Source organism: Capsicum annuum, chromosome 6, assembly GCF_002878395.1.
Source record: "Capsicum annuum cultivar UCD-10X-F1 chromosome 6, UCD10Xv1.1, whole genome shotgun sequence".
Classification (NCBI taxonomy): domain Eukaryota; kingdom Viridiplantae; phylum Streptophyta; class Magnoliopsida; order Solanales; family Solanaceae; genus Capsicum; species Capsicum annuum.
The window spans coordinates 221,848,673-221,860,860 of record NC_061116.1 but is presented as its reverse complement, the minus strand read 5'-3'; the positions used below and the strand labels follow the sequence as shown (position 1 = coordinate 221,860,860).

The 12,188-nt window shown below is 34.4% G+C and overlaps 1 protein-coding gene across 1 annotated transcript; it reads right to left on the bottom strand.

The window, feature by feature from the left end:
• Window positions 1-5,080: 5,080 nt before the first annotated feature.
• Window positions 5,081-11,945, bottom strand: LOC107873831 (uncharacterized protein YKR070W). The gene is made up of 12 exons (XM_047414120.1): window positions 11,744-11,945; window positions 11,540-11,646; window positions 10,114-10,149; window positions 8,841-8,914; window positions 8,611-8,651; window positions 7,692-7,763; window positions 7,388-7,589; window positions 6,515-6,610; window positions 6,359-6,426; window positions 5,946-6,141; window positions 5,782-5,865; window positions 5,081-5,541 (listed from the first exon to the last, which is right to left on the bottom strand). Exons 1-12 carry the CDS (start codon window positions 11,857-11,859, stop codon window positions 5,482-5,484), a joined length of 1,152 nt encoding a protein of 383 aa, XP_047270076.1. The 5' UTR covers window positions 11,860-11,945; the 3' UTR covers window positions 5,081-5,481.
• Window positions 11,946-12,188: the final 243 nt, after the last annotated feature.

Below are 12,188 nucleotides of genomic sequence, written 5' to 3'. Positions count from 1 at the left end.
TTTTTTTATATATGTAACATATTTCCTCTTTAATTGAGGGAACCAAAAAAAGGTAGTCATTTTCTGGGGTTTTGTATTTGTGGTGCAAATGTGTAACATATATTTTTCTGGTACAATTCATCCTCAAATTAAATGCCACGTACTAGTCCTTAGATTTTTTTTGGTCAAATTCATATTACAAAGCCACATCAATATATCTTCTTGTCATAACTGACTCATCCACCTAATGTCTACCAACGTGACAATTGTTGTGGCTTCTCCTCCTTATCGTTCTAATTTTGACCGGGGCCGACCAACATATATTTGTCGGGTGCTCCAACACTCACTAAATTTAACGCGAAATAAATAAAATTATATAAAAAATATATGAAAATAGGTATATAATATATAAAAGAATCCACTAAAACAAAAATTAGTCAGGTGTATTGACATTTAGGTTGATTTTAAGCTTCTTCACCAGAAGATTTTAAGCACCTACTATCCTTAAATCCTAAGTCTGCCACTAATTTTGACCCAATACAAAATTTAAAAAATAATAATAATAAATATTTATAATTTTAAAATAAAAGTATATGAATATATAAAAATATTTAAATTTCGTAATATTAAAAATATTATTTGAAAAGTCAAAATTAAAGAGATGTTTTTAAAATAATTTTTTTTAAAAAAATAGGATAAATAAATTGAAACTGAGAAAATATAATTTATGTGAGATAATTTTATGGTATATAAAAATTTTAAGAAAAACGAGTTGTGACTTATTATCAGACTTTTATGACTCAAAGGAGTTATATGGTTGAATTTCAAATATAAAGATTAAAAGTTAAATTATTTTTAAATATATAAATATATACTCCTATCTTCTTTTTAAATGAACTACAGACAAAACATATTAAATAAAATAAAAATGTCTGAGTCTGTATTCAACAACAAAAAACTCAATATATTCCCACATAGTGGGGTTTGAGGAGGGTAAAATGTACGTAGATCATACCACTACATCCGAAGAAATAGAGAAACTGTTTTCGATAGACCCCCGGCTCAAGACAAAGGACCATAGACAAACGTCGCAAGCATACAACATGATAAAAATAACAGAGATACAACAACCACAAAAATAAAGTACATTAACCAACAAAGGACACCCCCCTCCCCCAATCCCCAGCATTACCAACCAAGCTACACCAATCTCTCCTAATTACAGCCTAGAACTTGACCACACACCTTAGCCCTCTATCCTAATATTCTTCCTTCAAACTTTTCTATCGAAGGTCATGTCCTGAGTGAGCCGTAACTGCTCCATGTCATGTCTAATCACTTCTTTCCAGTATTTCTTCGGTCTACTCCTACCCCGTTTGAAACCATCCAAGCCCAACCTCGTACACCTACGAACTGGGGCATCCGTGCCTCTTCTCATCACATGACCAAACCATCTCAACCTCGTTTCCCGTATCTTATCCTCCACCGACGTTACCCCCACCTTCTCCTGAATAATCTCATTCCTAACCCTGTCAGCCCTCGTGAGTTCACATATCCAACGCAATATCCTCATTTCCGTCACTTTCAACTTCTAGACGTGAGAATTCTTAACAGGCCAACATTCCACTCCATATAACATAGCCGGCCGGACTGCAACTCTGTAGAATTCACCTTTAAGCTTGGGAGACACCTTTTTATCGCATAAAATTTCCTAGTCAAGCCGTCATTTCAACCAACCTGTCCCAATACGGTGAGAGACATCCTCATTAATCTCTCCATTTCATGAATTATAGACCCAAGGTACTTAAAACTATCCCCCTCTTACAAACCACCTGAGACTCCAACTTCACTACCACCTCGTTCTCTTGCCTCGAGTCACTAAACTTGCACTTCAGGTACTCCGTCTTGGTCCTACTCAACCTGAATCTTTAGCTTCCAGGGTTTGTCCCTAAACCTCCAACTTATCATTAACACATCGACATGACTCATCAATCAAAACTACATCATCCGCAAAAAGCATACACCAAGGCACCTCACCTTGAATACTTCGTGTCAACACATCCATCACCAAGGCGAATTAAAACGGACTAAGAATTGATCCCTGGTGCAACCCTGTCAAGATCGAAAAAATGCTCGAAATCCCCTCCCACAGTCCTTACCCAAGTCTTTGCCCCCTTGTACATGTCGCTAATCGAACGAATGTACGCCACTGAGACCCCCCTCGCCTACAAGCATCTCCAAAGAACCTCCCTAGGGACTTTGTCATACGTCTTTTCCAAGTCAATAAACACCATGTGCAGATCCCTCTTTCTCTCTCTATACTGCTCAACCAGTTTCCGCACTAGGTGAATTGCCTCAACCGTCGAGCGACCAGGCATAAATCCAAATTGATTCTTCGAAATAGACACTATCTTCCTCAACCTCCGCTCCACCACCCCCTCCCAAATCTTCATTGTGTGACTCAACAACTTAATTCCACGGTAATTGTTACAACTCTGAATGTCACCCTTGTTCTTATACAAAGGAATCATTGTGCTCCATCTCCACGCCTCGGGCATCTTAGCGGACTTGAAAATGTTGTTGAACAAATCGGCTAGCCACCTTAACCCTGCCCCGCTAGCAAACTTTCAAAAATTCACTGGAATCTCGTCGGGCCCCGTCGCCCTACCTCTTCGCATCTTGCGAATAGCCTCACAAACCTCCTCCACCTTAAAACGCCAACAATAGCCGAAATCGCGACATTCTTCGGTGTACTCCAACTCCTCTTAACAATTAGTAAATTACTGATATATATGCAGGTTATCAATAAATTAGAAGTATATACTAATTTTTATTAAGTAATTAATTGTATAAATATTGTTGTTAGTATTGTCAATCGTTTTAGCATTTATTTTGGTCTTTTCTTATCTGTCATCTACACTATTTTATCTTAATTTATGTAAGATCTTTTCATTTTAGAGCCATCACAAAAACTGATTACATCTTTCCATCAACTAGTGGATGTAAAACTTGTGGCACCAATTAAAAAGAGCTGATAAGAGTGTAATTTGACTTGGTAACAAAAACACGTAGTAAGATTGAAACCTGTCAATGACTCAGTTGTTTATTAATTGTGGGTTAAGTTTTGACCAAAATTTATAATTTGGCTGAATATTATTAGGAAAATGGATACAATTCAAAGAGAACACTCAAAGAATGGAAAAAGAGTAAGAAATCAGCATAGAATTAATAACATAAGTCCACCAGTCGAAAAATGATAGTATTCCCTCTGTCTATTTTTATTTATCTAAATTAAATTTGACCAGTTCAAAAATGTAATTGTTTTATATATCAAACAAATCATATTGAAAAAGAACTATTACAAACAAGTATTAAATGAACGTAACATAAAAAAAAAAAAAAAAAATAATTGGAATGTTCTTTACCAACTGTACTTCTTCACTTTCTATTTTGTCAAGAAAAAGACTCGTACATTATCACATCAATATAAAAAAAAAAAAAAAAAAAAAAAAAAAAAAAAAAAAACAAGCAAGCCGCCGCCCAGCTGTAAAATAAAATTATTTTTCTGAGTCCAAATATTTATTCGCTATTTTTTAAAAAAAAATGTACGCGCCTAATGCATACAACAAACAAGAAACCGTGTGCTTGTTGTTTAACTTTAATTAACATATATGTTGCTATTCAAGTAAACATGTAAAAAAAAAAAACAAATTAATGCATTAGACATAATTCGAATTTTTAAAGGAAAAGTCAAACACAATCAATATCTTATCAATTTTAAATTGTTTAACAGTTTCTGAATAAATTAAATTAATTTCAAATTTTGCCCGAATAACCATTTTTCTATATTCCACGTGTCTAATGATTATTAAATAGCATAAGTAGTAATATTCCACCTGGTGTGCTTTTAGGCACCGAAAGTGGATCACCTAAACAACATATTAAACTAATATTTTTTTAACATTTTTTGAGTGAAAGACCCAAAAGTTGAACTATTGAATTAGGAGAAAACATTATACTTTCTTATTTTTTCAACACTTTCACATATTAAAGAAAGCAATTTGATTAGTGTTAATACTGATTAACCACTAGTTAATTGATAATTAAGAGTGTTGCGTGAAGCTTACATATTCTTAATCAACAATAGACAGTGGTGATTAAGATGGAAACAGGTGTGATCCTTATTTTATTTACTTCAAACGTTAGCAAAGCTACTGGGCATTAGCCCAACAAATTATATAGGGAAAATTGTTGCAAGAAATGGAATGTTTATTTTTACGAAAATGACACACAACTATCATCAAACTTTTAAATGCAAAAATGCCTAATCATACGCTGCGCCATGCATATTGTTTATAAATATTAAGTTGTAGTGTTACGTATTTATAACTTTTGAAGATATTTCTAGCACTCCAAATGTCTTATGATTGATCGATGGATTAAAAATATATATTATCTCCTCCTAAATTTTTCCGACCAAGATTATAACTTCAGCAGTTTTGTCACTCCGTAATCTTTTTTTATTTTAGAAGAAAAACAAATATGGAAAAATCCAGAAATAAGTCAACAATTAATTGTATATTATTCTAAGATTGAAAATTTTAAGCTTATGAAAAAATCTATAAACCTACCAATTACGAGGACATACTGGTTGAATAGCCTTGAACGAGACAATCTGAAAGACTGATTGAGCTTTTGCTGCAGATTTTTTTTTTTTTTTTTTTTTTGTGATAACTTTGGTGTCCAGCCAACTTAATTAAACCGATGGAATAATTGTCACCTCCCATCAGCAACAGACATCACTTTACAAAACGAAATTTAATACAGTATGTTAAGTTCTGTATACACCATATAGTGATTCTTCGACCAACTTCTCAAGATGCAGTGTCTATCCCATATGAATCCAAATTATCTTCATTTTTTAACGTTGGTTTTTCATTGCAAAGTTTATTATTCCACCCAAAACATTTCTGATCAGATGTTTATATCTTCCAACCTTAAGTCCTAAAATGGTAACTGTGATCTGTAGCAGTCACTGAACGGTTAACCAAATGGGAGCAGAGAGTGTCTACTTTGCAAAACTCAATCCCCATCAGATAAATGATAATTGTGAAGTAAAATCATATAAGCAGCCGGAGCTTACTCCATTAAAAAACTTCCTTAGAAGTAACAATGGCATTCAGACATAATAATAGATAGGAAGATCGTTTATGAAAAAAAATTGATCGGGACAAGGAAGAGTGACATGCTAAAATGTACATGTACTTAACTCTCAGATTTATGAATCAAGTTCCCGGCACTTGTTTCTTCAACAGGTGCAGAGCTCTAACCAATGCTTTATAGCATTAAGAATAAATTTTGAATCTTTTTTCCACACCAATAAAAGAAGGCATGTCGATGTTGATTTGCAAAGCTAGGAGGTCCACCAAATCCTCCTCATGGAAATTAGTCCAATTAACATGTCTAAGGTAAAAACGTGGTGAGACTTTTACCAGATGTGCATCATGAGATACCCTCCTTGCTCAAAATGTAGTCTACTGCTTCTTCCACAGTGTCAACGACCTGCACCAAACGAAGATCATTTTTGGGCAATGTGTCCTTAGTGAACATCGTTATATGTGCTTAATGGCGGTCCAGAAATGGACCACACTATAACTATGTGAGTGGATACCATTTATCCACTAATTAACTTTACAAACTAATTTTCCAGGTCGATTGAGTGATCGCAGAGGGAAGTAAAGAGAAAACAGTTACGCATTATTGTATAAAGAAAAGATGCTGTCAAAGATATCATGTACCCACCAGATCTGCTGGAAAAACGTCATGATTTTCTTTCCCCTTGAAGACACCGGTCCTTGTCAAAATAGAGAACCAAGGAATTCCAGCCTAAAATATAAGATGATTTAGACTTATATATAGTTAAAGGTAATAACTGAGTAGCAGATAAAATAAGTCAGAGAACAGACCTGTCGAGCTCCTTTGATATCAACAGAGGGATTATCACCAATCATATATAAGGTTTTGAAAAACTGCTTTTTGCCATTAACTTGATGGTTATTGTGACATGATTGTAGAACATGCATCAGCACCGTCTCCGCATTTTTAAATACAAAAGGATTTGGTTTCCCATATGACGTATACTTCAGAGCAGCAGGGTGGATACTGTAACAAAAACTGGTCTCAGTCTCTCAGAAGTGCATTACAGCAAGGTGCAGTTACTTACTTTCTTTTACATCATCTCTATATCCATCTTACATGTATTTCACGCGATATTTAGATTTATGTTAATCTATAATCAGATCAAGACAATGAAACTATATGCAAGCTGCATTCTCAATTGTCAGATATCATATCAAGTCTCAAGAAAAATGAGCCTCACGCATTGAAGACGGACTCTAATGCAATTCTGAAAGCCCCCATCCCAAGTCGTTCAGATGGAAACAAAGCCTAAAGTCAAAAGTTAGATAGGAAAGGTTACATTTTTCTATGTGTTGAGGAAAACAAAGAATGTCAGATCTGTTTAGCATTGAAAAACCTGATAGGCAAGGTCATCACTTGCAAAAAAGAGTGGTGGCTGGTGTGCGATCTCTTTTCCTGGCAACCCTCCTGTCCTTAGAATGTCACAGAGAACCTAAAATTGAATTCTCTAGTTAAATTTGCAAAACTTCAATAGATGGAGTGAAAGAAAATTTGAGCACATCAATTCCATGATGTAAGACAAGGAGATGCATGCAAATGTAATAAATGAAAAAAAAAAAAGAGGAACAGAAAAGATTTCTGGATGTTGATGAACCTGACTGGGACACTAAAGTAAGACTTCACAAATCAAAGGGAAAGAAAGATTACGATTAACAAAATATTAGAAAAGAACTTATTAGCCATATACTGAAGGATAAATCTGGTTGACAATTTGTAGCTGCAAATCACTAATTCCTAATTAGAAATCTACAAAGCAAAATACACTTGGCATCCGGTTGAATTAGTTGCAAAGTACATCCAACTAGCTTCGAAGTTATATGCCAGGTGTTTCTCTGGATTCAAAGGTACAAGAAGAGCAACGATGTTTAATGAAGTAGCAATTCATGCAAAACAGTCAATTGGGAAGCAAGAGTCAAGCTTTTAATCTTCAAGCTACCAATAAATGCACTATATACTATTTGATCTCTCCATCGCCCAAAAGATATTAATTGCAATAAAATATGTCTCTTATATGAGAAAGTTCATCAATGAGTCTACCCCAACCCCACCAAACCAGAAAAAGAAAAGAAAAAGGAGGAAAAAAAGAGAGAGAGAGAGAGAAAAGCATAGCATGGAAGTGTCAATCACTCATTGTTTCTTTACATCTAACTTGAGCGAGAATCTGCCAGGTAAAAGCAAGCTAAAGCCTATTAGATTAAAAGAAGAATACCTGGATGTCCCTGCTCCAATCAACAGAATCACTAACAACAAAGACTGCCTCCACTCTCTGTGAGCACGGATCATTGCTCAAAGCTACATGCTTAGACTTGCTATTCAGATTACCATCCTGCTTGTCTGTCCAATTTTTGTATTGTTCCAATGGGTCAATGTTGTCAAAATAAGATGCATACTCATCTATGGAGAGAACATTTCTGAAATTTAAAGCATAGTAGTATATCACTGTTGAAATTGTTAATGATTTGAAGAATGCACTCTCAACCTACATTCATAAAGTGCAAAACCAGGGAGCTTACTTAAAACCATATTCAGACATCACTTCAGCAGGTTCTCCTTTTCCAACAGCAACAACAACCTCATTCTCAAATCTGTTAACATGGATTTAACTTGTTAAGCCAGCCAAAGCAAATTTTTATCTTTCAAACTGGATTTCTAACTAAAGTAAACAGCTATCGTTCCAGCAGATCTTTCCCCCGTAACCCTATACTACATCCTGAAAATCTATATCTGTAATACATAGGTTGAACCCCACGCTTACACTCTGGGCTCTTAAGTTTGGTTCTTGTGTCTGTATCTTACATTTCTCTATTCTCATACACGATGCTGGATGCACTGACAAACACTCAAGTAGACACTCAATAGGAACTTCAACACTTTAAGCTTTAGCAAGTCATTAAAATCAATACATAAGAACATAATAAATGAGATAAATAGTTTCTGACAGATTATTTCTTTATTTCAAATTGAATGTCCATACTAAAACATTTCTGGGCATCTAACTTGGGACAGGAGAAAATTTACGTGCATTTCCAAAATCAGCTCTAGAAGACTAATTACATGGATAATATTTGCTAAGCGTTTTCTATTCTTTCTTGTTTTCAAATAAGGTAACCACTTAGTAAACTGCAGTTATATTATTATTCATTAGTAATCAATTTATGAAAGACCTGCTTGTACATCTATCAACTAAGCTATGTCCTACAATAAAATATGTGGTGTTGGCATACTGGTAGGTGGTAATCACACCACATGCTTTTTAGGTGCTTCCAAAGTTTACTTCATAATGAAGTTCAGAAGAAGGCACATCCTTTGCTTACATTTCATATAAGTACACCTGCACAAAGGCAATAGCTATCTTTTTTTTCTTCCGCCAACTGTTTTTATGATATCTGAATGGGGAGAGTAAGGTATGAGATCTAACAAACAAAACATTACCTTCTCTTCAACTGTTTGAATGGCGTATGCCCCTGTATAACCTGCAGATTCATTCAAGAAAGTAAAATACACGAGAGGCTTTAAGACACAGAGCAAGTAGCACATCATTGGACTACCAACTCGTGGAAAGATCCAATTGTTGAAGAAAAAGAGCAGATTATGATCAAGACAACTCTAATTCTGGATAATCAGAAAAAACTTCACCACTATGTCTTTCACAAATTATATACCTGTAAACGTAGGATATTAACATCCAACAATCTACCCAACTCCTTTGCTCTTTTAGATTCAGGAACACCGCCTCCTATTGAGTATAAAAGATAACATTAAGTTCCTTTCTTCAGATAAGTAATAGGCTCTCAAAATGCACTCCCACTACTTCAAAGTTCAGAACAGTAGGTTACAATGAGGTTGTCTCAACGAGATACAGAAGGAAAGTAAATTACTTAAATAGGAGAGCTACTCTAGGATGGATGAATATTTACTGTGATTCTACTAAGCCAAAGGAGCCACTCCACCTATTTGGCATTATTTTTCACTCAGTTTCTATCATTAGATCCAATAAAAGAGCTCCATAATTACAACAACAACAACATTCCCTCGATCAGTAAAGCGAATTCCCTTTTTTTTTAAATAAGCTCATCATTAGACCTAGTTAATGTTCACCTGATGCATAAAAAACATTAAAAAAAGAAAAAAGGCACATCATTTTTTTTATTACACTCAAATTTGTTAGGCATAAGAAGTGGAAACCCAGGACAAGATGTAACGCAAATGAAAAACCAACATGGGAGCTGATCGACTTTGGAATGTCCTCATCTAAGAGACCTTTCTGAAGCAAACCCCAACCCCATCGCCCCGTGATATTAGGAACCAAAATACTAACAGATGATAGTATGACACTGGGTTTTATATATTTATAGAACTGTCAAGATAATTTCATTGGAGAGAGAACTAATATCCTATGAATCAACAATGGTTTAATGGATATTTTGTATCGATAATTTCAACAACCTAAAAGTTCCCTTCTACCAGACCAACTTAACTCAATTCAAAATGATTCCTACCACCCACATATTACTGTTATGCATGAAGGTGTGGAAAGAACATGTCAGTAAAACCCCAGTTAACATTACAGGTCACTAGATGCTTATATACCCCAGTTTATGCCTCTGACAACTGATAAGTTCTCTTCTGCTTTCATATCACGCCAGGAAATGTTCAAGCTCAGGCAACATTTAGGAATCACATATAATATTACAACACGTTCCCAGAGCATAATACCTACTAGCATGAAAGAGATAGTATATCGAGTTAATGTGTTGAGATATATATCTCTTCAAATGACATGATCCATCCTATTCCAGAACTTGCAATGTATAACTTAGACAATTACATTTTACGGAGCTGTTACTTTAAGTAACTAAAGAGCTAAAGCACAAAAAGCAGTTGCAATGCCACCAAATGGATGTTGGACAAGAACATGTTACATCAACTACTCACCATTGGTCAAAAATACATAGGGAACCTTCAGAGTACCTGCACAATCAAACGATACTAAAGTTAACCTCCCTAAACATGGTTACCAACAAAAAGTGTCTACACAGCTCCAATCCCGTAAAAGTGAGTCAACGGAATTTAGGTGTAATGCTACAAGATCGCAAAGGAGATGACAAACTTCACATCAGAAGATTGAAACATTGTTCAGATATTGTTAAAGCATGTGATATCAGATATTTTGCAAGGAAAAATGACTCCAGCACATATCACTTTTTCCCTTTTGGGAAATGATTGATAACCAAAAACGATTTATCAAGAAATATATACTTCCTTCAAACATTTTTGTCATGCCAAATACACCAACAATTAATCTAAATACATTAAGTTCAGGAGTACTAAACGAAGAAAACAAATGTGAGTGGCCAGAACTTTTGCTGGAATATCATTCTCATTTCCTCTTGCATCAACCCTCAGGCCATATGAGATCATGAAAATTACTAAGATTTCCTATAAAGGAGCTAAAACGATAAAAAAGAATTGAACATTTATCCTTCACACTTCTTTATCTTAGCACATCCAGGACACATTTTAAATAATAATTATAAATAGATTGTTATCTTGGCATTATCAGAATAAAGAGGCACCTACAATCCCAAAGTTCTAGAATGCAAGATTCCTAATTTCATTTTCATTTCCTCTTGTAACAAACATTATGTGATCACCAGGATCATTAAAATTTATATTTGAAAAATAAAAAATAAGAACAAAAGATTAACCAATTCCGTGTTTGGCCAAGCTTTTGGGCTAAGTTGCTCAGACTTTTCAAAAATGTAAGTGAGGGTGTGGGTCGGATTCTCCCTTGAAAGTGAAGAGTCAGCGCAACTTAGCTTTTGGGAGGTCAAAAAGTGCATATTTTTCTAAAAGTGCTTGTTTTAGAAAAGTAACATGTTTTGTTTAGCTTTTTGGGAGAAAATAAGTGTTACTTGGAGAAGTCACAACTATTTTTCAGAAGGTTTAGATTTTAATAAAATCACTTTTTCTGAAAAGCACTTCACGAAAAATGCACTTAAAATCACTTTGAAAAAACTGAGCCAAACACTAAATGACTGCGTTTGGATTAGCGTTTTTATTAAGTGACTTAAAAATTTAAAGTCACAAGCTTAGTTTCTTTTTTTGTTAACTTTTTAAGCCTAAAGTGAAGTCCTTAAAAGCACTTTGTTTCTTTACCAAAGACCTTCAAAAATACTTAAAAGCCAAAATCAAGCCAATTCAAATAACCTTGAGAGTTCAAAAGTGTTTTTTAAAATTTTTTGACCAAACACAAACTGTTTTCTTCAAAAGCACTAACTTTATTTTGAAAAATAAATTAATTTTACAAGTTTGATCAAATAAGTTACTTATAATTGTGATAGTCGTAACGACGTCGTACCGGAATCATCATAGAGGCGTTTGAGAGCTGGAGGAGAGCCGCCAATAGGAACGCTACCGCGGAGCAAAACGCCATCAATATCGAACGCAATGCCGAATGACGACGCTCTGCATCAAATAAATTACTATAATTATTCTCATTAAAAAAAACTACTGGAAAAAAAAGCATACAGTAATAACAAGAGATGGGAAGGAAAATAAGTACGGATTGGAGGAAGAGTGAAGTTGACGGTGAGATAAAGTAGAAGATAGTGAAGGAAATATGCAGCTTCGAATCTGCGAAGAAGAGAGCTTCCTTGTTAGAATCTGGAGAATTCTCATCTTCAAAAGCTGGAGTCTTGGAGGAAAAGCTCTTATTAATTCCGGTTTTCCCCTTTTGCCCTCTAATTTTTTTCAACAGTAAAACCCGACTGGTTAATCGGATTGTAACACGTGGCTTGCTGTCGTATATATAAGGTTAAATAGTAAATACCTCTCTCAGTTTTTTAATTACTTTACTCTCTTTTTCTATTAATATATATAATATAACCCACATATATATAGCATTTTATGTATATGTTGAATTTTTGTAATATCTTTAGAGAGTTGGAATATTTTGTAATATTGAAAATATAAGTTATGTATTTGTGTAATTTTTAATATATATAAAT

Bases quoted from the DNA above. Each gene is read 5' to 3' on its own strand.
- LOC107873831 (XM_047414120.1), bottom strand. From the start codon at position 11,859: ATGAGAATTCTCCAGATTCTAACAAGGAAGCTCTCTTCTTCGCAGATT. The intron at 10,150-11,539 runs GTACGACGTCGT...TTGATTGTGCAG, and splicing joins ACGCCTCTATGATGATTCCG to GTACTCTGAAGGTTCCCTAT. The intron at 7,764-8,610 runs GTAATGTTTTGT...CCATGTTAACAG, and splicing joins TTCAAACAGTTGAAGAGAAG to ATTTGAGAATGAGGTTGTTG.